At 41.7% G+C, this 27,331-nt stretch overlaps 1 protein-coding gene across 5 annotated transcripts in view; it reads left to right on the forward strand.

The window, feature by feature from the left end:
* Window positions 1-27,331, forward strand: part of VCAN (versican) — a 126,438-nt gene that overhangs the window by 36,417 nt on the left and 62,690 nt on the right. For all 5 annotated transcript variants that reach the window (XM_083576423.1, XM_083576425.1, XM_083576426.1 and 2 more), the window contains exons 4-7: window positions 3,958-4,132; window positions 4,240-4,367; window positions 13,301-13,594; window positions 22,687-24,738. In XM_083576423.1, coding sequence (XP_083432549.1) covers window positions 3,958-4,132; window positions 4,240-4,367; window positions 13,301-13,594; window positions 22,687-24,738 — 2,649 coding nt within the window. The remainder of the gene's footprint in view (window positions 1-3,957; window positions 4,133-4,239; window positions 4,368-13,300; window positions 13,595-22,686; window positions 24,739-27,331) is intronic.

The raw sequence follows: 27,331 nt of genomic DNA on the forward strand, positions 1-27,331 counted from the left end.
GAGTGGTTTGTCAGTCCCTGTCACTCTAACAGCATCAGTGCCATCAGCTTCCTCTGCTGATTTCTGTTGATCAGGCACAGGGGCAGGTCAAGCCAGTGTTTTTATCTAGTCACAGAGCAGCCCTGTTTGCCACTGCCTCTCTGCTTCAAGGCGCTATCAGCTTTGTGAGTACAGTGGTACCTCAAGTTACAAACGCATCAGGTTACAAACGCTTCAGGTTATAAACTCTGCTAACCTGGAAGAGTTACCTCGAGTTGAGAACTTTGCCCTAGGATGAGAACGGAAATCGTGTGCCAGAGGCACAGTGGCAGCAAGAGGCCCCATTAGCGAAAGCACGCCTCTAGTTAAGAACAGTTTCAGGTTAAGAACAGACCTCCGGAATGAATTAAGTTTGTAACCAGAGGTACCACTGTATTGCTCACCACAGTTTATTTTGGGTGTATTTAAATTGGTGGTGTGGAGCATCAGCCATGGAAGGGAAAACTTTGGGACAGGGGAAGACCCTGTGACCCTCCGGATGTTGCTGGATTGAAACTCTCACTTCTGAGCAGATATGTCTAGGATTAGGTTACCAGACATCCCTGTTTCCTGGGGCAGTCCCCGGATTTACAAATCAGTCCCCATACAAAATCCATTGAAGTTGAAAAGTGTCCCCAGATTCATTGAAAAAAATCTGGTAACCTTAGTCTAGGATGGCACTCTAAGCTCGCAATGTCCCCCCTCTGTAGGTAAGGGCAGCTTCAGGGGTTGATGTAAGTCAAGGGAATCATCATGGGGCATGGGCTTATCAGAGACATTGCAAAGCAATAAACAGGACTTGTGGTAAAGGCCCATGACGCAAATTTACATAAATGTATAGAGTAGATTTGGGCAAATTAAGATGGGAGGTGAATAGAATTGCACTGGCACTTCACTAGGGCCAGGCGATATATCGATATAGCATGGAAAACTGTCTTGAAGTCCATATTGTGATATTGGTTTCATAATTTTTGACCTGACAATACATTGCAAATCATGATGTGTGAGTACGTACTCTGCAAAAATCATGATGCGGGAAAAACCGTGAAGCCAGTCAGTGCCTCTACATAGCTCCATCCTTATTTCAGACATCATGATATATCAGTATATTGCGATGTTTAGCTGGTGATATATCACAGTGTGGAAAACCAGATATCGCCCAGCCCAACACTGCACTCTGCAGCATGTTCACCTTCAACATAAGTGAAATAAAAACTAATAAAATAAAAGGAAGGAAGTGGTAGGAGATATGAAACCTGGCACAAAAGACTCTTTGTATCCTGCCCAAGAAGGAATACCCTTCTTCCAAATCAGGGTCCTGCTGCTGCTGCTTTTGGTAAACTAAAAATATTTATTGAGTTTCCATCATGGATGTTGCACCTCACATGTAAGTTTGATCCTTATTTGGACATATGTTCTGAAAGTTCCTGTAATCATCTAGAGAACATGCTTAGGCTGTTCCAGCAGAATGCTCACAATTTTTAATTCCATCTTGCTCCGATATCAGAAAGCTTTAAGCTGTCTTTCTGTTTAGATTTTTAAAGACACTATCTCAGCCCCTTGGAAGCATACCTGCCCTTGGGTAATAATCACTGGCAGAAAGAAGCTGGGAAAATGTTGCTTCATTTGTCTCATTTGTATCTCTGCAGCAGTGGAGCATAACAGACTGAAATTGGGTTGCATCAAGTTGGGAATGTGCCTCATCACAAATCCAAATTAGCTGGCAAATTACATTTTAATGAAGATCAAGATGCAAGCTGACCAGATCAATAGCTTCACCTATTTGTGGCCAAAGTCTATCTGGAGCCATTTTCCAGTTCATTAACCTGGACACCAGTTGCTGTGGTCTGTTGTTCACAGGGGAAGAGTAATAAGCAATAGCATGCCTGATTGTCACTTCTTAACTTGAAGCGATGGATCAATTTCTTCTTTTACAGCTGTCTAGACTAGGGTGGCCATCTGTTATGGAACCCACTGAGTCTTGAACCTTTAACCTTCAGGAACAGAGTCAAGGTTTTTCACTGCATGGCAGTTCTGTCAATTAGCGTTGTTATGAACGTTTCAATATCAAATAATAGCAGAATGTTATTCATAGTAATATTATAATTGTTATTGCTGTTACTTAGATAGTTGTGTTGTGGGGGGTGGGGTGGGGTGGAGAAAGGGATTGTAAATTTGTTTAAATGGCATGTGGGAAATTCCAGGGTGGTAAACACCTAATGTAACTGGCTCTCTGCCATCTTCTCATAACATTAAGACCATGCCAAGCCATAAGCCTCTTCCAAGTACTGTTTGGCCAAATGTTAGCAACCCAACGGTATTCTGATGAATTATACATTTGGAATAACTCTTTGTGTTCTATGGAATCATTCCACATTTTCAGCGATGGAGAGAGCCTATCATAAAAATTCATGGAAACAGTAAGGGGTGTTTTACAGCAAAATGCCGTGTCCCCATTAAGCACGCCTAACTCCTGCTAATTTCAGGAAGATTTGGGTTGCAATCTTGCACCTAGTTAATCATGTTGAAATGTTTATTTGAGTTAGAACACTTTAGGTAATGCATACAGTGAGGGGCCACAAGGTTATTGAGAAGACATACACATAACAGAAGAAAGGACATTTTGCCACATTCTGAGGCTGCTTCAGGCTGTGGTATTTTAGAGTGGGCTTTGGCCACATACTATGAAATGCAGGTTGCACAGTTAGAGTAGATTTAGCAGTCTGATGCAGCAGACCTCCCCAACACTGGACTTTTTGCAGTAAAGAAGGTGATAGGAAAATGCACTGGAAGGTGTGAGATAACAATTTTTATTTATTTATAGAAGTATTTATATGCCACCCTCTTGGGGTCCCTTCCAACTCTACAGCTTTATGATTCTATGAATATAAGACCATTTCCCCCAGTTTTGCTTTTTGTGTAGCTGGTTAAGTTGCTGAACTGGCATGACTCCTACCTCCTACAGATCAAAGTGGGCTTGAATTTTATGCATTCTTTCAAAAGTTACACTGGTGCATTAATGTTTTGTGCGTTATTCTTGTGTTGGTCATAATAAAAATTAAATTCAATTCTGCGAACTGTCCAAACAGCCTTCAGTTAGAGGCAATTAAGAGTGTCTCTGAAAATTACAATGTACTTTTAGTGACGTAGCCTGTTGTGGAAGATACATTATTTCTCTTTAAAGAAACCCTTGTTTCTAACTTCTGTTGTCTGATAAGTTTTCTCATTTGTATGGAATTATTCATTACAGAAAATGTTGAGATAGCTGTTGCACAGCCATATAAAGCACAGCACTGTCTACAAATGCAAGTATCTTTATTCATTTCAGATTCAAACATATGCCCATCTTTCAACTGGGAGAAGAATATGTCCTCTAGCTGAGACTTGTCTTCACTGAATCTCAGCTTGATGGGGACTCCAGGGGTGGCTATGAGACCCCTATACCTCTAAAGTCCCATACATAATCTAAGAAGAGCCTGAAAGCTTTGAACCCAAGCACTGAGAGAATATGTGCAGCCCCATTGTCTATTCCTTTTGGGCTGCAGAGTGGAAGATAGAAAATTGACAGTCTATTTTATTTCAGGAAATTTCAGTAGGCTAAAATTCCAATTCAGTTTTATTTCCACATCGGCTGTAGGCCATAACCGAAATGCAGAAATACAGTACTTAACTAAAGTACTTAATGGAACCCATATCTTACAGATTAGTACAGTGAGCAAAAGATAGGTCAACCAAATTTAGTTTTCAGTTCCACATTCCTGGTGATGTAGAATGAAATCTGAAGTTTTAAAATCCTTCCTCCATGTTATTTCTAAGCTTACTGCTTAATGAGACTAGTATAATTTCATCAGCAATATGATGATAATATTAATATTAATAATAATAATAATAGATGTTGATGACACGCAAGTGACCAGCATGGTTTTACTTTCTTTGCAGGTGTTGTGTTTCACTACCGAGCAGCTACTAGCAGGTACACCTTGAATTTCAAGCAGGCTCAGGAGGCTTGTGTGGAGAATGGTGCTGTTATAGCAAGCCCTGATCAGCTGAAAGCAGCCTATGAAGATGGCTTTGAGCAGTGTGATGCGGGCTGGTTGTCCGATCAGACCGTTAGGTGAGAGGACCAAGTTGCTTCTTGACTACGCACCCTAAAACTTTTTTGTACGTCTGCGGGGGCAAATGAAACGTGACCTTCACAAACTTCCACTTACTCTGTTGCAGGTATCCCATCAGGCAACCAAGAGTTGGATGCTATGGAGACATGATGGGGAAAGAAGGAGTCAGAACCTATGGATATCGTCTTCCTAATGAAACCTATGATGTCTATTGCTATGTGGGAGCCTTAAATGGTAAGCGGAATCTTTTTTTTATGCATGCTGGCTAAACTGTAAAGCAGGCTTCCCCATCCTGATGCCCTCCAAAAGGTTTGGAGTATAACTTGGTGTTATGTACTGAGTTGAATAGGATCCAAAATGCAGCAGTCTGATTGGTCCACAGGAGCCACCCAATCCAGCTCCAGGTGGAAGTAAATCCGCAACCTGATTGGCCTACAGGAGAATCCCGGAATTAGCCAATCATGTGCGGCCCATTGTGTAAATAATGTATATAAAGCAGACATTTGGGGGGAACTTCCATTCCTCCTCACCACTATGAGCTGAATAAAGAACGTGAAACCCACTCTTGACTCCAAGTATATTTCACTTACATCAGCCCAAGTCAGCATAGCCGATGGTCAGAGTTTTTGGGAGCTTTAGCCCAGAGCATCTGGAGGAATCAGGATGGGGAGGGCTTATTTAAAGCACATGCGGTTTTTCGGAAAAACAAACATCATGGTAGTGAACCTTACATGGACCTAAGCTTTCAATGGCAGCTCAGTATTCATTTTATCCTCAAGAAGAAAAAGATTCCAGTGCCTTGAACCGGGTCCAGTCTGTGAGCAGCCAGTGCAGATGTTTAAGAAGAATTGACCATCTGCCCCCCGCCCCCCCTCAGCAATTTAGTTGCTGCAATCTGTGCTACTGGAGCTTTTGGACCAGGCCCAAGGCCAGCTCCACATAGAGCATATTGCAGTAATCCAATCTCAAGGTTCCCATTTCATGGATTGATTATGGCTGTAGCTGGCATACCAGATGAAGCTAGCAAATGACACTGCTGGTCACAGAGGTCATTTGGGCCTCTTATGAAAAAGATGTTTCTTCAGAGGGAGGGCAACCCTAACCAGAACAGACAAGCGACCTGCTTTCTGGACACAGGAACCACTTACAGAGCTTCCTTCTTCCAACGATGCATTCACTGGTCCCCGTTCACTCCATAAGTACATTCATGGGCTAGTCCACGCTTGCACAGTATCTCCAGATTCATATATTATGGAAAAATAGAGCTGCTTGTCTATCAAAGTAGCAATGACACCATGCCCCCAAAGTAACGACTGCTCCTAACAGCTTCACATGTAGGTGTTAAAAAAACTCCAGGGACAAAAAGTGTCCTGTGGAACCTCATGGTGGAGGCATTTTAATTTTGGACTGATTTTGCAAGGTAGGGAAAACCTTGGTGAAGACAGCCATTGGCACTTGTTATTATGCCACTAGATTCTTAACATCACGTACCTGAGTCACCGTGATTGTTTACTAGTATCCGAATCAATAAGCGATTTCATTGCCATTGTTGGACTAATCACTAAGTGAGAGCACATGCAGATAACTGAAGAATAACTGATTGAAGGACATTATTATACAGTGAAATGCCAGGGCCAAAGTGTTACACCAGATGGGATTATTAGCAGGGTGGAGAGCATGTGGAAATATGTTGTGAATTTACCATACTAATTAGATTCATCAGGGTGAGATATATGTAAGCACACATGATTTTAGCTCCTTGCAACTCCTTTTATAGCCTGTTTCTATGCATGCTTACTTGGAGTTAAGTTCTAGTGAATTCAGTAGTGTTTATTCCCAACAAAGATGCATGGTATTGTGACTTTGGGCTTTCAAAAAATCACCTCTGCATTCATAGATGTAGGAGCTGAGTTTTTGTTCAAGAAAAGATACATTTTGCATGAATTTTCCCAATACTAATCTACTCTGGCAGTCATTTATATGTGATTTCATATTTCATACTGGCCTTTTATTTATTTTGCAATGCCCTGAATAGTTTTGCTGAAGGGGCAGTGTAAAAATCATTCAAATGCACAAATATAATTGTTCGTAATGCCAGGTAAAACCTTATGAATTTGACTTAAAGGCAAATTGTTTTGCTTTGAATGCTGCGTGATTAGAAAGAGAAATATTTTCACATTCAGAATTCTGCACAGCTAATTGTGAAACTGGGTGCAAGTGATCCCTGTTTGCCTGTTTCCTCTTTAATGTGATTATTACAAACTAATTAATTCCTTAATTAACAAATACGGGGTCAGAAAGGGCACCTGAGTGGTCTGTCAGAGGTGTTTTTGTTGATATGCCTGCTTAAAGAACATATTGACATAATAATGCCTAAGTAGAGCTTTTGAATAATAATAATAATAACAACAATAATTTTTAATTTGTACCCCACCCATCTGACTAAGTTTCCCCAGCCACTCTCGGCAACTTGTAAACAAATAGTTCAGGAATGTTTATTTAGTTTGACCCCCTAGATAAACATGGTATTGATATCTGGCTGGAACCAATGGAAAATTTGACTTGTAAAAAAGCCCATTTTCCATGTCTCACTGATGATGCCAATCCAAAACACAGCTATGGAATGTAAAATCTCCTGCCTCAAATCCTATTAAACTATGGCCATATAATAAGTAATCAAGGGAGTGGTAGGAAACTTATTTTATGGAAGTGTAAAGGGAAATCTAACGTATATTTCCCCATGATCCACCTTTATGCCTTTTAGTCAAGTAAAGCAATATAAATCCAGATGTTTCTTGCAGATTTTTACACACACACACACACACACAGAGAGAGAGAGAGAGAGAGAGAGAGAGAGAGAGAGGTACATTAGTGAGTATTCACATTCCACCACACAGCAAGGGAAACTCGTTGACTTCAAACTGCAGTTGCAAAATAGTCTATTGGTAAGAACAATAATCGCAGACCTCAGTTCTGGAGAAAACAAGGGCCAGAAAGCGAATGTGAGTTTGGCAGCCGTGCTGACTGTACTTACCTGGAAGCAAACCCCACTGAGATTTTACTTCCCAATAAACAGCTAGGACAAGGATCATAACTGGCAAACTTTAAGCTGTGTGCATTGTTGCTGTGCAGTTGGCTTCAGGGAGCCTACTCAGGAATATAAGAAACCATTCAAAGTTGACATCAAGTGCAATGTGTGTGCAGAGAAGCGTGCAGATGAGCCCCACAGGAGTCAGCAGAAGGGCATTTTTTCTTTTGCACCATTACTGCTCTGCCAGACACACAGCATCATGACGAAACCATTCATATTAAAGACAGGATGAAAAAAAGGGTTAAAAAAAGTAACTGTTACAAACTAACAAAAATGAATTTGACACAGTTTTATGGAATCAAACAACAATTAAAAACAACCAGTGTATGCCTATTGATTCCCAAAGCAAATGAATTCAGGTCATTTGTAGGCTGATTTTCAACCTTGTCAGATTCCAAAGGCAGGGTACAATGAAAAGATTTGAACAATTTGGCCTGTCATTTGGATTTGCTTGTGATCAACAGAGAGATTGGCAGAGTCCCTATATGGATAAGCCTTTTCTATGTTTTTTAAAAAAGTAAAGGACTCCTGACAGTTAAGTCTAGTCGCGAACGACTCTGGGGTTGCGGCGCTCATCTCGCTTTACTGGCTGAAGGAGCCAATGTTTGTCCGCAGACAGTTTTTCCGGGTCCTGTGGCCAGCATGACTAAGACGCTTCTGGCGAAACACAGCAGTGCATGGAAACACTGTTTACTTTCCCACCTACTTACCTATTTATCTATTCACACTGGTGTGCTTTCGAACTGCTAGGTTGGCAGGAGCTGGAACTGAGCAACGGGAGCTCACCCCACCACGGGGATTTGAACCGCCAACCTTCCAATCAGCAAGCCCAAGGCTCAGTGGTTTACACCACAGCGCCACCCACATCCCTATTTTCTATGTTTTTAGTGGTTCTCAATTTTATGTGTAAACTGCCTTGAGTCCAGTGAGGGAAAAAGGCAGGGAACAACAACAACAACAACAACAACAACAACAACAACAACAACAACAACAGTGTTAGGTGCACTGAAGCACAATGCCTGGTACAGCTAGGGGAGTGATACTCTATCTGAAGGATCCTAAATACAGTAATCTCATGCTTAAACCAATTCACAGATGGTCTACAGACCAATGACCCTGGTTGGATGTAATTCAAACTGCCACTGACCAATGGCAAAACCCCATTGCAGGTGTGCAACAATATTCTTTCCTGATTAAATTTCAGGTGCAACAAAACATATGAACTGAGTCTCAGAGGATAGAATACTAGAGGGTAATCTCTTTGGAGTTCAAGCATTTTGGCATGAGGCTGTGATGAATCTGTGTGTGTGTGTGTGTGTGTGTGTGTGTGAGAGAGAGAGAGAGAGAGAGAGAGAGAGAGAAAGTTTGGCTGCCAAGTCTATCTTGCTGCATTTAACAGCAATAAAAAGCAGCTTAGTCAGGTGCTTTTTAAACTGAGCAATGCAAATACACACAACAGGGGAAATCTGGAGATTCTTAGAGTGCTTTGACTCTGGGGCAGAGGCAATCAGCCTAAAACAGGGGGCCAAAACTAACAGAAATCACATTGCTGTCTGCAATCCAAAGATTGTCATGGTTTCCATGTCACCCCTGTTATTGCAGGGCACAGCTAGCTCTCTTGCTCCTGGCCCTGGTGTTTGCCTGGATCATTTTGCTGAGTTACTCTGTGTGGATTCCAGCTATCAAAACATTACAGACCACTTTTAACTCTTGACTCTCCCTCCCTCCACTTCTTTCTAAGTATTTCTTCATTGCTCTAATGCTCAGAGCTACGTCACTCGCAAGCCTGCCAGATGGATTTTCTCTGTGTCTTTCTGGAACATGTGGGAGAGATACATTTAAGCTGTTTTTGTTTGGGAAACCTTGGCTCAGGCAGATACATAATTCAGCACCTCAAAGTGTATGATAGAACTAATCCCCACACTTAAAAGTTGACTGCAACACTGCCATGGTGAGAATAAGAGCTGGTTTTGGAGATTATACTTTTAATACTTTTACTGAGTTCACTAACAGTCATAATCTTGTTGAGGGAAGTTGCTTAGAAGGTCCAGATAATCTTTCCCCTTGACGCTGTGGAATGGGAAGCTGTGGATAAACACCACCCTAGCTTGGCTACGCCTGTGGAAGTCAGGATTAAAAGTTTAGTGGTTCTGAGACTTGTGGCCTGGGATGCAGCATATAGAAACAAGACAGATTTTATAATCTCTGTGGGTAACACAACTGAAGATTGCAGGTGTGTGTGTGTGTGTGTGTGTGTGTGTGTGTGTGTGTCATCATAAGACACAGTGTATGAGATTGCAAGCTTGTTTCTGGACTGCACCATTTCCCATGGTAAAGGAGAGATTTCCAGTCATATAGCATACCCATCAAGCTGTCCTGAAAACCCCCCAGAACATTCTGTTTTTCTCACAAGAGGACAGTGGCCAAAATGGCCTCTGTGATCTCGTGTGATTTCAGGCCGCACTCTTGCCCTGGAAAAGTGCTTTGTGGGGAGGGGGCAGCTATCTTACACATTGCCCTAAAACATGCATTTTTTTGGTGCTGTGCCTGAAGAAAGCACTTTTTGGGAGGCTGAGATCTCATGTGGGTCACTTGACTCATGCGGGACCTCAGCGCCGGAAAATGGCATCCTGGTTTTGGGCTGCTTCATAGTGGAGGTTATGATATAGTACATGGTCAGAACATGAAAGAACAGCCTGCTCATAAAAAAGCCCTAGCCTGTCAGACATCAAATATGCAGGGAATTTAACTCTGTGATCCTGGCATCTTGTCTGAAGTGGTAATATAGTCCAGTGAAGTGACTGTAAGGATTGGCATGCAGCTGCATGTAGCTGCTGAGCCTAAAGCAACTGGTGGTCTAGTGTGGGTGGGGCTCTCTTGGCCATACGTCACTGCTGGTTGCTGATAGGTGAACAGGCACGGCAGCGGAAAACCAATCCAATGCTTCTGATACTGTGTCCACACCATTCTGAGCTCCCTGCTGCCTTGCCTCTCCCATTGTCTTTTGGTAACCAACAGCAATGTGCTGCGTTGGGAAGTCAGGAAAGAAACATAGCCCCACCCTGCTGGCCTCTACTGTTCCAAGCAGCACTTTAACCTAAGCCCGTATTCAAATGTATCCTAGCAATTTCAGTAGGACTCACTCCCTGAACCCAAACATATTTTCTCAGAAGATGCAATTGATTTCAATGATCCCCACCCCCCTAAATAATCGCACTTAGGTTTGCAACTTTGGACTTCCCTTAGAGTCTTTGGAGTAGGCTCTCTGAAACAGTAGTGAAATCATTATTTCATAAAACATGAAGAATCTCCCAAACCAGACATCAATTCCACTGCTAGTCGAAATGAGACCAGAGCATTTTTATTACCTGTTAAATTGGCTTGGAAAGCACATTCATGTGTATCCTCCAAAGTAACAGAACAAAACATATATATTCCACTGCAATTTGGCAGAATTAAATAGTGTTGTTTCAACATTTTTAGCCTCAAACAATCATTGTTTAGTTCTCATTGAATGCTCATTTTGTTAACATGTTGCAATGGCTGTGTACACCACTTGAGATGCAGATTAGATTAATATTGACACATGGATTTGTAGTTTCCTTGCAAAGCAGATGGTGTATTTTGAAGACCTTATTTCCTCTTTGTAGCAACACATTAACTGGAATTGGCTTAAAAGCTGTTTTTTAAGCTAGAAGTTTGGAGACGTTATTGTGTAATTGCTTGGTTTGGATGCCAACATCTGGACACATTAACCTAATCAAACATTTAGTGTTCATATTAGCATGAATCTGTACAAAATACTTGATGAAATGGCCATGCAAATATAGTGTTGGTTTTCTTGGCGTTGGTTTTCATTTTATGTTTTTTGTTTTAACTTTCAGCTGTGATGTGGTCCTCTTGAGTAAATAGTATCCTGTTATCAGAGGCATTAAGTGTGTACCTTAATTAGTCAAGTGCCTTGGGACAAAAGCCCAGGATCTCTGGCTTCATGTGCATAAATATGGAGCCAGCACTTTCCCTGCCTTTATAGTAACCTTTGGCACTTTTTATTCTCTCCTGTTAGTAAGATGCCTATTATCATGATGGACAGAGCAGGGTATATGAGACAGAAGGCTTCTATGTACATTGCAAGGAGCCAGGAGCATGCCCTCCACTTCTCTCTCTCAGAGATGTCTGTCAAGGCTAGAGGTTGAGTTGTTCTGTCGCTTATAAGGAAGCAGTGTACCCCAAGTGAAGTACGTTACGTTTTCCCACAGCAGTGAATAGCAGAAATTTAGCTATACTGGAGAAATTATTTGGGCCCTGATAGGATGGCAGTGGGGGTTCAACATACTTTCTGCCTCTTGTTATCCGCAGTGATCCCAGTCCCTATGCCCCCTTTTTAGGTTCTGTTCATTGGTCATGCTATGATGGAATGTTATTGCGTGTGTTTATTGTTATGATAACATTCAGTTCTACCAATGATATGTACAGTACCATCAAGGTATATAGTACTTTGCGAAGTTTCTTAAGAAGAGAGAGGGAGGTTACTGCTTGCAAGAAACTTAAATCTAAATGTTGACAATGAGAGAGTCAAAACGAATGGGGTTTGGGAGGGAAGGACAAGAGTAAATGGCTGGCTGAAGTTACAGGTACTTAGGTTGGCTACGATTGATGTTATAGTTATAGTTGGGCTGAGTACTAAGAAGTTAAGCCAAATGTTACAGGAAAACGTGAGACTTGAGGAGGGATCTGGCGGAGGGAGAGAGAAAGAAAGAAAGAAAGGACAGGACAGGACAGGACAGGACCTGAATCTTCAGGGAATGAGATCCAAGGTAGAAGAGACAGCTGGGAAGAATGGACAAAGAGAACATTTTATTTAAGTGAATAGGATACTTTTTTAGTTTGGGTGTAATCTTCGATACCTCCCTCTCCATGGAGGCGCAGACTGCAGCTATAACAAAGGCAGCATTTTTTCATCTCCGCCAAGCTAAGCAGTTGGCTCCTTACCTCTCTCGCCCTGACCTAGCCACTGTGATCCACGCGACGGTCACCTCCAGACTGGATTATTGTAACTCGCTCTACGTGGGGCTGCCCTTGAGACTGACCCAGAAACTCCAGCGGGTGCAGAATGCCGCAGCGAGACTCCTTACGGGGTCTTCGCTGCGAGATCACATTCATCCGGTGCTATACCAGCTGCACTGGCTCCCGGTGGAGTACAGGATCAGGTTTAAGGTGCTGGTTTTAACCTTCAAAGCCCTATACGGCCTAGGACCCTCGTACCTACGGGACCGCCTCTCCTGGTATGCCCCACAGAGGAACTTACGGTCTTCAAATAAAAACATCTTGAAGGTCCCAGGCCACGGAGAGGTTAGGCTGGCCTCAACTAGAGCCAGGGCTTTTTTGGCTGCGGCTCCAACCTTGTGGAACACGCTGTCACAAGAGACAAGGGCCCTGCAGGACTTGACATCTTTCCGCAGGGCCTGCAAGACAGAGCTGTTCCACCAGGCCTTTGGTCAGGGCGCAGCCTGACTCCCTCCTTTGGCAATCTTTACAAAACTTTAGTGTATGTTTGCCATCAATTTTGATTTTAATTAATTTTTATAATGTTTTTATAATGTTGCACTATTTTAGTGTTGTTAGCCGCCCTGAGCCCGGCTTTGGCTGGGGAGGGCGGGATATAAATAAAATTTTTTATTATTATTATTATTATTATTATTATTATTATTATTATTATTATTAATGGGGAGAGAGACATTGGGAGATATGGGCAGGAAAATCCTCATAACGCATTTTATCACAGCAGATTCATGCTTCCAATTCAATGTCAATGTTACATTTTTTATTTACCGTATATAGTATTATGCATGCACGCACACACACACACACACACACACACACTGCTCATGGCAGTATACATCAAACCAACTAATTATATCTGTGTGACCAGTAAGGAAAAATATACATAATTAATTCATTATTACAATAATCCTGGAAGTAAATGGGTTTTTTCCCCATTTAAAAACCATTTTAGGAATGTGACACAGCCGCCCATGCAAAGAAGTAAAGGTGTCCTTTGTTTCTCTTCTTGTAGGCGATGTCTTCCATATCACTTCTCCCAACAAGCTAACCTTTGAAGAGGCTAAAGAGCGGTGTGAGGCAAACGGTGCAGTTCTCGCTTCTGTTGGTGATCTACATGCTGCTTGGAGAAATGGCTTTGACCAATGCGACTATGGCTGGTTGGCTGATGGCAGTGTGCGCTATCCTGTTTCTGTGGCAAGGATCCAGTGTGGCGGAGGTTTGCTTGGAGTGCGAACCTTGTATCGCTATGAGAATCAAACATACTTCCCTCCCCCAGACAGCAGATTTGATGCCTACTGCTTTCTACGTAAGTTTATTTAATGCTTAATAATGTATAACTATCACAGATTTTTTAAAGGGAAAAAAAGACATAATATAACCTGCCAATCTACTGGATTCACTTTCTTGTTGTTTACTGTTTCTGTATTTGTTCAATTTCTATCTGACCCTTCTTCCAGGATTGCAGACACATAAATGATAAAACATTAAAAACTCAGAAACTAAGAACATTATTTAAAAAAACAACAGTTAAAAACATTCTAAACCAGTGATCTCAAGGTTGCCAGAAACAGCGTGTTTCAGCCATCAAATGCCTGGGTAACACCGGAATGCTTTTAAATTTCTCCTGCATGAAGGAGGGAGATAGACACACCTCACTAGGGAGGGCATTATACAAAGGGAGAATTCGCCTGTCATGGGCACCACCAACTATGCATCAAAGCAGCTCTTGACGGAGGCTTTACACACCAAGCAAAGGAGCTCAGCTGAAATAATTCCTGAAGTAACATTGTCTATAGATATTTCATTGTGGAGACGAAAGAAATGTTGATATAAGCTTGAACCTTGGCTTTGTGATCTGCCACCTCTTGGAAAAACATTTGATCAGCCACCCAAAAGTTGACTGCAGTTTCCAAGGGTTAGACAGCAGATTAACAAGCTTGACTGAACCATGACTTTCTTCGGAGTTTTGAGGAAAAACCTGCGATTCTTCCTGATTGCTGTGAGCACAAACACTGTTTGATGGTTCCATTGAACCAGGGCTGGCTGTAACTTCTAAGTGCCTTGAATAGGGGTCTGGCTGTTTTCTCTTTTCTCATGCAACCCCTGCCCTGCTCAGTACAGTACTGGGTCATACCCAACACAGTTGTCCCATTTGTGTTGGCAGTGCGGTGCGGGGGAACCCTTTGTGCTGTGGGCTAGATCTTTATCTCCCCCAGCCCGCAGGCTAGTTTTGAGAGGTGGGCAGGACCACCCACATGCCCGTCATGATGACCAATTGATGAGCGGAAGGTTCAGTCCTGCTTTGATTGCTTATGTGGCTTTAATTGTCTTCATGACCCCCACCTGCTCCCAGTCCACTACCTTAAGAAGTAAACTAAGTCCAAGCTTTTGTTCCATGGACAGAAGTGTCCTCAAATTTTAAGCCTGTGATAATTACACCTGTTGAGAATCAGGTTCATCTAATGCTAGCCAAGGTCAAGGGAAAGTGCAACATTTTGTGCACGTGAAACAGTACTTTAACGAGCTGTGCAGGCGTCTTGGATTGCCCCCGTTATTAAATTGTTACACTCCCTGCTCATACCCATATACAACTCCTTGGAAAAGTGACTAATTCTCTTTGAAAAGAATACCTTTGGAATTAAAAGCAAAGGACAGTTTATAATCGCAACCATTTATATCACATTAGAGGCTGTTAATTGTGGGGATAGAGGTGAGGACAGAAAACACTGCATTCACTTCTCAGAAAGACAAAATGCAGCTAAGACATCTAGCTAGCAGAGGCTAAGACATCTAGCTAGCAGCAGCGCCTGAAGTCTGTAGAACAGATGTTCGTACAGTAAAAAGGAACGACGTCACCCTTTTACTGTGCCCCTTTCCCCCTCGCTTTGGAGCAGGAGATGTTCTCATTTACTTAACCTTTCTGCTTTTATGCCACATGTTATGTATTTACTCTAATGTGGAGGGCTCAAATCCTACCCCTTTACTCAGGGAGTTGCCCCATTCTGGAGCCATTGATGTAAAGATTTGCATTGCAATGTCACTCCCAGCAAAGCCAGGAAATCAGGAGGGGCGGGGAGGGGGGGGGAGGCCTCTGAGAAGCCAACCAGACGCTGGTGTTTTCACATCCAGCAAAGCAAAGGATCTTTGCCAGAAAAGGCATCTGTCTTAATAATTATAAAAAAAAACAAACATTGCTGTCAACAAAGCAGACAGCCTTTTCTTTGTGTCTCAGCAAGAAACTGTGAGTAAAACCTTTCTTTGGAGCAAAATGAATGTTTTAAAATTAACATGTCTTTTACGTTAAGGAAAATGAAGCCCTGATTTTATTTTTATTTTTTAAAAAATCTGAACAACCAATTCCAGTAAGGATAAATTACAAGGTATCTGCTACTAATGTAAACACAATCGTAATGTTCTTAACTCACATTGCTCTTAACTCACATTGATATGAGTGGGGATCAAATGCTTAACTGTGGGCTAAAGCCCCAGTGGTTTCTCCTACATGTCCAGCTATTTCTGGATGATGCTTCTAATAAGTACCCAAAATATAACTTAACGCTAATGGAATTATATTTAAGCTCTCACTTAATTTGATTTCACATTGCAGTGCCTGGAGTATATATATATATGGCCTTAACCTTGGCAAGTAAAAGCAGGCAATTGAAATAGTGAGTCTGAGCCCCATATCCATGTGTGCCAGATGTGCAAGGGCTCTGGGCTTTTCTTTATGACTTTCATTCTGACTTTCGTTTTTCTCACTCCTGGACTACCAGATTGCTTTCTGTACTTGCAGCAAGTCTGGGAAAAAGAAGTTTTAGATGTTGGGAGCTGAAAGTGGCTGTGGCAAGAAAGCCCCAAGTGGATGTGCAAATGCTCTTTACTTTTTTGGATCATGCCATATGTTTTTAGTTTTAGTTTTTTAAAAAAAGGGAAGTTCACAGTGCTGACCATAACCACTTTGATCATGGATTTGTTCCTAGAGAAATCACGGGCTTTCTAAAATGCTAATCATTTTCATGTTCTCTTTTGGGTATGGAGCCAATCCCACTGGCATTATCGAAATCTAATAAAAGACTTCTGAGGATCTGAGCCTAGAGTTCCCTTGCCCTTTATAGACACTACTAACCCTATTGTTCCAATATGATTTCACCATTGCACACCTAAAATATAGTGGTCCTAGCTCTGGAACTTCTTTCCCCTTCACAGTTTCTCACCTGCTGCTCAAACCTGTATTCTGATCATTTAACGAATTTGTTTCCTGTTCGCTTCCTGAATATCAGAAGACCTCACATTCTTTCATTGTCTCTCGAGACAGACAGATGCCAGCAACAATAAGCAGCCCATTTAACTTGCCATCTATCTAGTTTGTGCTATTAGTCACAGTAGCCAGGAAGAATGTCATAGAGGGTTTCCCTAACAGGGTATCATGGCAATGTGTAGCCCCCTGTTAGTCCAGACCATCTGGTAGTCAGTGACATAAATTAAGCCAGTCGAAAGAGTTTCTGATTGAGAAAAGAAACCACCCTGGTAGCAGCAGATATGTACAAGTGATTTGTTACTTCCACCTTTTGTACTTCCTGTATAACATCAGTCAGAACTTGCACATCTTCTCTGTGCATGGAGGTGTGAACATCAAATGCATTTATAGCTCACACAGAAGATGAATGAATTATTGCTTCCAGTATTACATATCAGAACATTAGAAGCTGCCTTGTACTGTTTGTATTTTTAAATCATTCATCTTTCTAGCTCAGTACTATTTATACTGGCAGTAGCTCCTTAGAGTTCCATGCAGGTGCTTCTCCCACCCCTACCTGGAGATGCCAGAGACTGAACCAGAACCTTTGCATGCAAAGCGGCTGCTGTACCACTGAACTTCCAAGTAAACACCAATAATAATAATAATAATAATAATAATAATAATAATAATAATAATAATTTTTTATTTATATCCCGCCCTCCCCAGCCAAAACCGGGCTCAGAGCGGCTAACAACAGTAAAAGTAACACAGTTTACATAGAATCACAATCAATTACAGTGGTACCTCGGGTTACATATGCTTCAGGTTACAGACTCCGCTAACCCAGAAATAGTACCTCGGGTTAAGAACTTTGCTTCAGGATGAGAACAGAAATCGTGCTCCAGCGGCGCAGCGGCAGCAGGAGGCCCCATTAGCTAAAATGGTGCTTCAGGTTAAGAACAGTTTCAGGTTAAGTACAGACCTCCGGAATGAATTAAGTACTTAACCCGAGGTACCAGTGTGTGTGTGTGTGTGTGTGTGTGTGTGTATATATATATATATATATATATATATATATATATATATGCTTATTTATTAAATTAATATAGCACTCAGCTGTAAGGCTTTCTGAACCATTGTGTTCATGCACATTTTACGTTTCACTGTATTTTATTGTATTTTTAATGTGTATGATATTGTTCTCTAATTAGTCTAGAGAACAAAATCATACGCACTAAAATACAATATAAAACTGAATGATGAGCACATCTTCTTTGCCCCCTAAAACTACATGATAGTTGCGTGCTAAGCAAAAAAGTTAGAAGGTAAAGAAAGAGAGAACATTTAAAACAATGCAATAAAACACCACACACAAAATCAAAGCATACAATATGAGATGTTATGGGCAGAGTTGTCTGCTGCCTGAAGGCTAGGAGGAGGGTGTCCAAATTAAGCTTGTTGGACAAGGAGCTCCATAGCTGGGGCGGGGGTACAACCAAGAAGGCTTAATTCAGATTTTGGGGACAGTTGGATAATTTCAGTTTCTAAAGTTTCCTCTGTTGCCCTCATCAGTAGGGCACAATCTTAGTAATATTTATGCTGAATCTGGACTGTTATTTAAAAGGCCTTTTGTGTATTAAAAAGTCTTTGCTGGGAGAGGAAGCATTAAAGAAAAATGTGAAGAGGGACTTATAATGAATTCTGATTCTTCTTAACTATAGTAAAGTAAAACACAACTTTAGCCAAAAACAATTTGTTCCTAATGGATCCTGGTTTTGTGGTCAGACATAAGAGTATTTTGGAAGATTTCCCTCCTCTTTCTTAAGACCTAACCCTAATGAAGTCAACCACAGTCTGTCCATTGCTTTGTAAGCTTTGGCCAAAGAGTACAAAACCAAAGCAGTTTGCTTTCTTTTCTTTCTTTTTTCCTTCTTTTACTTAGGGGTTTTAATGCTGCTTTTCAGCCATGACTGCCAACACAATAGAAAATGCAGTGGACAGTCCATCTCATAATAAAACAGAAACAAATAATCCCTCTACAAATCTGATGGATTAAAAAGCATCCACGACCAGTTCTGGAGCATGCCTCACATACAAAAAGTCTCAGGTTCAACTTCCAGCATCTCAAGATAAACTCCTTTCTGAAAACCAGGAGGGCTGATGTCATTCAATGCAAGGCAATGCTGAGCTAGATTGAGCAATGGCCTGATTGCAGCTTCCAATGTTTCAGAATTTTCACAGATCTCTTAAAAGTCACAATAAAACTGGCCTGGTATTTTTTCCTAGGGAAGGAATTTAAAGATTCAGTTAACCACTGGGAAAACCTCTGTTTTTTGTAGTTAATCTAACCTCATATGGTGGTGGAGCCCAAAGCAATATCAGTCCTGAACTTCTGACTTTGCAGACAAGGGGCTAGTGCAAGGTCTGCTTGTCCATATGGCAAGGTGAGGCAGTTGCGTCAGGCAGCAGATCTGACCTTCTCTGCGACCACTCACTGCGTCCTCCTCCTCCTCCGTACCCGCCTTCTACCTTAGCTGCTTCCTCCACTCCTGGCCACCCTCTTTGCTACTATGGATGCCACCTCTGTGGCTACTTGCCACTGCCACCACTACCTCTGTGCCCAGCCATGTTGGTGGATGGGTGCAGAGGAGGAGGAGTGGCTGATGTCAGAGGAGGAGACCAGGGACAGAAAAGATTGCTGTGGCAGCGGGGCAGGGGGAGACATTTTCTTTTTTTGCCTGAAGTGGCAAAATATCCTGGGCTGGTCTTGGATTACCACATATAGAAGATCATCCCAAGTATCCTGGTCCTTTAAGTATGTAGGCCTAGTTATGGACATCATTAATGATTGTAGTTGCTCTACTTTTTTTTAAAAGAAAACACTTTTTAGGCACACATAGCCAAATAAGTAATTGAGATTCTTGGGACGTTTGTGTTACTGAGAAACATGATTCAGCTGGAACTCTGTCAGGATTGCACCCTCCACCCCTCCAGACCAGCTGTGAGGAGGAGATCAGAAGCGTTCTCTTCTGATTTTGACTGACCAGTGTTACGTCCAAATCCATGCAAACTGCAGTAAGCCTTAGTTATGCTTCACTCAAACAAGCCAACATCAAACCTCAGTGTACGTACCTGGCTTGTATCAACAAACCATGGTTAATGTTAAGCATACACTTGTGGATCAGACCATAATGCTGAATTGTGGTTAATTGAAAATGGAAGCAAACACTTTCCAATCTTCTTGTGGCTGTCCCTGAGGACGAGGGAGGAGTGCAGGGGCCCAAGACTTACCTAGACTTGTTCTCATAACGATAAACCACAATTCACCATTAAATGCACGTAGCCATTGTGCTCATACATATAAAATGTAGTGTGGCGAGGGGATGGAAGAGATCCAGCCTGCAGTGCTTCTCTAATAGTCTTCTGGGTAACCCTAGGCCAGGCCCTAAAGCCACCAAGAATGAAAAGCTGAGGGAAATATGAGAAAAGGAGGAATGCTGCTATTTCTTCCTCCCTCAGTTTTCAGTAAAGCACAATGATCAGTCACTGACTGGGGTGAAGTGTCACCAATATGTCTATCTGAATCAGGAGAGGTGGCTGAGGTGCTAGAAATATGTTTGGAGGCAGCGATGGGCTGGATGTGGGCCAGAAAGAAATTCTATGTGTTCCAAGTTCTTGAGTCCAGGAGGTGGGAAGGCAGCCTGTTTTGGATGGTACAGGTTCATAGCTTGGGGTACCCATGGATCCAACATTGTTATTTGAAACCCAGGTGGCCTTGGTGACTGGGTGCCTGTTTCCAGCTCCTGATGATTAGCAAACTATGGGCCCTTTTGGACAGAAATGATTTGACCATGGTACTCCATGCTCTATAATCTGCCCTGAGACCTGGTAGTGAAGGGCGTGCAATTTAACAACCACAATAATTGTGGCTCTAGATCATGCAAGTGGCCCAACATGCTTGGGGGTTCCAAACCAATATGTGCTCCGCATCTTGAACCTTTTGGTTGGTATATTCTGAGGTATAATTTCTCACTGTTCAGTGTCCCATCTTTACATGGGTTTGCAGAGGGAAGAAGAGGACGTCAATTCTCACTCTGGATTGCTGTACTTTTAAAAAGGGCATGGTGTTATGACAGGGAGCAATTACTGTGCAGTAGCTTGCTTTGGGAATTAGGCCATTTTCTCAGACCACTGATTTCCCATGCACATGGCTGCATACAAAGATAACAGGCATCATGGAGACCCTTTTAAAGCAGCAGCTCCTCTTATCTCCCAATTTTATCTGTTCCTTTTTGGTAAACGTTATTTAGCTTAATTCAGAATCACTGCACTGCATAGTAAGCAACCTGGAAGCAAGTGTGTTACTACACTATTCTGTGATCTAATATTTAATGATTCTCCAACTTTTTAAAAAAGTTATCCAATGAAGAACAAGTTTGTTTTAATATAAAAACAAAGGAAATATGTGTATATTTTTTTTAAGCATAGAAACCTCTTCCAGTTGCTCAGCTTCATTCAGGTTGTGCATAATGTAAAAGAACACTATTTTTTTAAAAAGAACTCAGGATAGACTTTGATGTAAGCAGCTGTCGGTGAGATAATTTGCTTTCTTGCTGTATTAGATGTGGATATTTTATTAGGAAAAACTGCCTCATGTCTTGTATTAGAAGGAGCACAAAGAAGATATCCCATTGAACATATGATTCTAGGAGTTTAGTAATGCAAAACATCTGTACAGCGAGGGAGTCTGTTAAAGCTGGAGCAGAGCCTTTTAGAAAGGAAACACCCTTCACTGGGCAGGTCATCTTCTTTTAAGCAAAAGGCAGATGAAATGCAGAGAATATCTTCTTTGAGACGGAACAGCTTTAACATCCATTCATTCATCCCTTCTCTCTCTCTCTTTTTAAAAAGTTAAGTTTAGAAATTTAAAGCTTGTATCTTCTGAACTGTGCTGTTAATTAAGCAACGTTCAATGATGGTGCAATAATCCTGGATTAAAATATTGCTGCCACTAGACAGAAAGCAGATTGTAGATGAAGTGTGCTGAGTGAATATTTTCTGGAAATATTAGTTGAAATTTAAACAGTGGAATAAGTGCCGAGGCTTTTATTTGTTGTGTCTAAGCGGAATCTGACATTTTTACTCTCTCTTTTTTAAAGCTTAAAAAGGGTATAATGCATAAAATATAGGTGCTTATACAAATTAGGAATGGTGTCCCACCTTACCTTGAGAACTGCACTGTATAATACAAATGACTAAAGCAGAAAGTGTTTGAATTCAGATGTGATAGTGGAGGCAGCTGGAGTACAATAACTTCAGGTAAGCAAAAATGAGAGCCATTTCACAGATCAGTGGACCATGGGGCAGCCACTTAAATTCCTTTGCATATTTATTTAGCACATGTATACCCTGCCCAGCTTCTAAGGAACCCAGGGAAACATACATAGGTTTATCCAGTTTTGTTCTTATAGCTAGTGCTTTCTTTGTGACAGTACCCATTGATATGGAGTACCTTCAGATCATTGTTGTTGGTGCCTTGACTACCATTTTGTGCTGGTACACGCATTACTTTTATCAACATAAGAGCAGCAGCGCCGCCTCATTTTATTTTACCAACAACAACAACAACAACACTTCTTTTAGCAGCTGTTGGGCTGGAAGAGTAAGTATCGATCCAAGGCCATCTGGCAAGCTTTGTGGCTAAGCAGGACTGAACCCAGGTCTACAAACTCCAACAATGTAGCATATGATCAGCCATTCAAACCAATTCAGGCTTTTATTTTAATATGGAGGGGCAAATTCCCATTTGAAGCAGTGTGAAAAAAGTTTGAATCTGTGTGACAGTGGTTCCAAGCAGAAAACTACTACATACAAGACTTTTAAGTCATTGCTATGGACTAGTGGGAGTTCACAATTCATTTAAACTACATTGGATTGAATTGCTTTACTCTAGAAGTACATGGGACTAAATTAGTTTAATTACAGCTGCTTTCTGGTCAAGATGCTCAGCAAGTACATCCTGGGAGCAACTGGCATATAATAAAGATACAGTAGAGATAAAGGATGCTTGTTCAGAATTAATTTATTAAAAATGCTTCTTACATTTAAGATATTGCAGTAAGCATGACATTCATTTTAATTGTCTTTCTTTTTTATAGCTAAGCCGAATGATTCTGCAACTGTTGAACCGAATATACCTTTGGAAAGTGGATCTTCCAATTTATTAACTGAACAAATCGCTTCTAAAACTAATCTTGATCCTCATATCTCTTCGGTCACACAAGGAATGCCTAAGGCAAAACTGGAAGAGAAGGTACCTAAGCAGATTGCTAGTTTATCCACTGTTCTACCTCAGACTGTTACAGACTTTTCTGATTCATCAGAAGTGACAGAAACAGATACTGCACCGAGTGACCTAGTAGGGATCACACCCACACAAGTGGTCTCTGACCTCAGTGAGAAGAGCTCTGAAAGTCAGACTGAACAAATAGAGGTGGGACCAATAATAACTTCTGTAGACGTTCTACTGAGAAATAACTTGAGTGAACCTGTAGAAACAAAAACTTCTGTTACATTAACAAAGGAAGAAACACATCCCGGCATCCAGCCTACAAAAAAATCGCTAGAAGCAAAAAGCGACGTAAAACTAACAACCGTTGTCATCCCCAAAGAACTGCTCCCTGATCATCATGAACCTACAAAAGACGATAACAATGGCAATATTTCACCCGATGACAGGCCAGTTGCCTCTAGCACTGTTTCAGAATCAGATGTAGTCAAAGTGTCAAAGACCTTCTCACCTGAGAATGCTACAGCTACACCAGGTGTAATAGTCAGTTCATCTGAAAGCAAAATACCACTAACTACCGGATATACAAAGAGCTATGAAACATCATTTAGCTCTGAGTTAGGCTCTGTGGAGTTTCCAAAGACCACAACCACTGCAACAGAAGTGAATGACACAGTGGCAGGGGTTTTCCCCAAAGCTGAAAGAGAGGACATGCCAAGGCACCGTGATACAGTAACACCTACTCCAGAGATGCAACAAGAAAAAACTGCAAGAACAGACGATGAGAAATATGATTGGACTTCTGAAGGGAGTTCTGCTGAGCATCAGCCAGACTTAGGAATTCCCAGACAAATCACTACTATTTCCTCAACAGGCATATCAGGCACAGAATCAATTATATTTACAAAGATGGTAACTCCTTCTGCAACAGCAAAGGAAGAACCTGGCATTTCCCTCGTTTCTGAAACCCCAGTAGATAAAATTGCTAAAGATGTGGTCACTGTTACTATTCATACAGGCGTCAGAGGTGCGAAAACAGAGGCTACAACAGCTATTCAGGAGGAACCTGATGCTAGAGATCAAGCTGTGGAAAAACTGGCTACTGTCCCAGACACTACTGCAGTGATTTCAACATTGCTTTTGACACCTGAAAGTGACTTAACTGCTGAAGGATCCGCATATGAAGGAAAATATGCAACTACTGAGGCTTTGGGCCCAGGTGTCAAAATAACAGTTTATGAAACAGCCACAAAACCTGAACTGTCTCCTGTAATGGATGTTGTCACAGAACGCAAACTAAAAATGACGCGTGTTCCCGCCAGAAAGGCAAGCACAGAAAGTGAAAAGGATGTACCCACAACCAGATTTTCAGGTCCCTTTCCTACCAAAGCTACTGCTCCTGTCACTGAAAAATTACCTCATGTGGAGACTCATACAACTCATAGCCCAGAAGGTTCAGGAACGACAGAAGAGGCCGTAGGAACAGAGCCAGTTTTATTCTCGGCTATTGTGACAAGTAAACCGACGGTGGTAAGTGGCATAGCCACAGCTACCATTGCTCCAGTAGTCAAGACCCTGACCACTTCACCATCCAAGCCTTTAATTACCAAAACACAGCCACCCTTAATTTACAGTGAACCTGACGAGGATACGAGTAAAGACATGGTAATAATTGAGGAATCTGTTTCTCCCATTAAAACTACTACTGATGATGATTTTACAGGCAAGACGGCAGAGCCAGAGATTGATACAGAATATTTTACATCATCGAGTGTGACTGCGGTTGCACAGCCTACAGGACCACCCTCTGAGGTTTTAGAGTCTCAGGAAGAGCCTCCTTCTACTTCAGATGCTGACGTAGGAGTGGAAAGCAGGCCTGACATAAAAGTGTTTGTTGTTGCTATCTCTGGCAATGATACAGGTAAGACTTTGCTTCTCAGGGCCATATGCCCAACCTGGTGGACCTTTGGCCATAGCAAGTAGTTTTAAAATGTGCTAGAAGATGTATCTTTTATGTCTGGAGCATGAAACTATCTTACACTTCTGTATGTTAAAAATAGTTGATATTTTTGAAATGAGGTATTGGTAATAGCTATTGGCAGTATAAATGTGCAAATCATCAGTTGTGGATGTAGCAATAATATATGAGAGCTTCCTATCTGATACTAGCAAATCATTGAATTGACTTCCATTATTTGTGGAACAAGGCATTTTAATTTCATAGCTTCCACTCCATGCATTACTACTCCTGAGTGTGGCATTGGAGCGTGTTAACATTCCATTAGTCTGTAGCTATTAACAATGGCATCTGCAGTGCTATCAGCTAAACAAGGCGTGGGTTCTTTTTTCTTTGCTTACGCCAAAGGGTGCTATCAAATTTGGGGAAAGAAAAGGGTATTGTGTGAAATTGCCAGGTTGTAATCAGAACAAACATTTGTTTTCTTCTGTTCTGTTCTGTTCTGTTTTAGCTGAGGGCACTGTCTATGCAGCTTTAATCTTGTGGGTATCCAGAACAGAGATATCAACTGTCACTAATAAGTTACATGATTTCTTCTGTGTTAAGAAAAGAGGCCAATGTGTCAACTGAAAAGAGATCTGACAGGAGACGTTGTGGGATTTTTTAACATCATCAATGATAACTATGTTTTGAAGTCAGATAGAAACATTATTGGAGAAAATAGCAATGAAAGCTTATTGGATATTGTGTCTTATATAATTTTTCATACAGTAAGCCCACAATTTGTGTGGGGGATACATTCCAGGGATCATGCCTAAAGCTAATAATAGGGTTCAATAGCCAAAGTCATGTTTCATTTTTCAAAGTTCAGTGGGATTACCAAAGTCATATTCCCCAGAACCACACCCCTTTTCTGCCTCCATTTAAATTTCTTAATATTTTTTTTTTGCCACGCGCATAAAGCTGAATGCACACAAGTTAAATGCACCTAAGTTGCAGGCTTACTGTATGTAATTCTACCTTACTACTCTTTATATACTCTTTCCAACCAGTAGGGCACTTCTATAAGCTTTACAGAGTACTCTTTTTCAGTTGTTGTTTTATGAACTTCACACTCACTCTTGGCTGTACATAGTGTCATAATGAACATGTGTGGGTAGACCAAGTTCACTGAAAGAATGCTGAAAATTACATCAGAAAGTAATTTATTTGGAGCTCTCAGCCAAACAAAAGTAGACTCTTGACTCTTACCAGTTCCCCCATTTCCGTGAAATCCCTGAATCCCATTCTCAAAGCTAATTATTGATTCCTGGCCTCTACCCAAGTCATAACAAATTATTGCATCTGCAAGCCACTTTTGCAGAGACTATAATTTCCAGTGTGGGCTGGTCTGTTAGGGCAAATGAGGGACTGCCCCACCAACCTCAGCCTCTCTCTAGCCAGCCCCCACATGCCCACTTCTGTCTCACAACCTATCAGCTTCCTCCTCCTTAGCCTCTGTGTTGAAGGGAGGGTGGGGCTAAAACTAGTTAGTTTTACCTGGTTGTATTACCTGGTAGGTAACTAACACTATAGTAAGAATTCAGTAGTAATCATTCCTGAGTAGCAAAAACATCATGCAATTTTCTCAAACATTTATTGTCAGCAAGATTGAGGCTTCAAGAAGATAGGCTATGACCCTGTGCCATAGAGATGAATTGGTTTAGTAACCAAGTTCCATTGGGCCCTCTCCTTCATATCCCTGACAGTTGCCAGTTTGTTACTTTGCCAAGGACCACATGTGGATGATTCATATTGTTGGGCTTTAGCATTTATTTTACTGAATCAACTTGCAATGATTACACCATTAATTACAGCCAGTTGGATCTTTCCTCCGAGTTGGCCTCATTGGCCAAATGGATGCCACTCAGGAAGGTACCGCATGATCTGGGTTCAGGCTTGAAGCTGCGGAGTGAGTACAAAGACCTAACGCAATTCCTCTCATGTTTGTTCTCTAAGTGGTTCAACCTGCCCCAGTAACAATTCTAACTCAGATAAAACCAAAATAAATGTTTTACCAGAACTTTGGGGTGTTTTCAGTAGGTAGTGTTTTTGAAGTCTCTCTTGATCTTAACTTCCTGATCTTGTCATTCCTTGTAAGGTAAAGGTAAAGGGACCCCTGACCATTAGGTCCAGTCGTGGCTGACTCTGGGGTTGCGGCGCTCATCTCGCTTTATTGGCCGAGGGAGCCGGCGTACAGCTTCCGGGTCATGTGGCCAGCGTGACTAAGCCGCTTCTGCCAAACCAGAGCAGCGCACGGAAATGCCGTTTACCTTCCCGCCGGAGCGGTACCTATTTATCTACTTGCACTTTGAGGTGCTTTTGAACTGCTAGGTTGGCAGGAGCAGGGACCGAGCAACGGGAGCTCACCCCATTGCGGGGATTCCAACCACCGACCTTCTGATCAGCAAGTCCTAGGCTCTGTGGTTTAACCCACAGTGCCACCTGCGTCCCGTCATTCCTTGTACCAAACAACTAAACATGGTCTATAGATGATGCTCTCACTCACATGAGAATG

This window comes from Podarcis filfolensis (assembly GCF_964270895.1).
Source record: "Podarcis filfolensis genome assembly, chromosome: 11".
NCBI classification, from domain to species: domain Eukaryota; kingdom Metazoa; phylum Chordata; class Lepidosauria; order Squamata; family Lacertidae; genus Podarcis; species Podarcis filfolensis.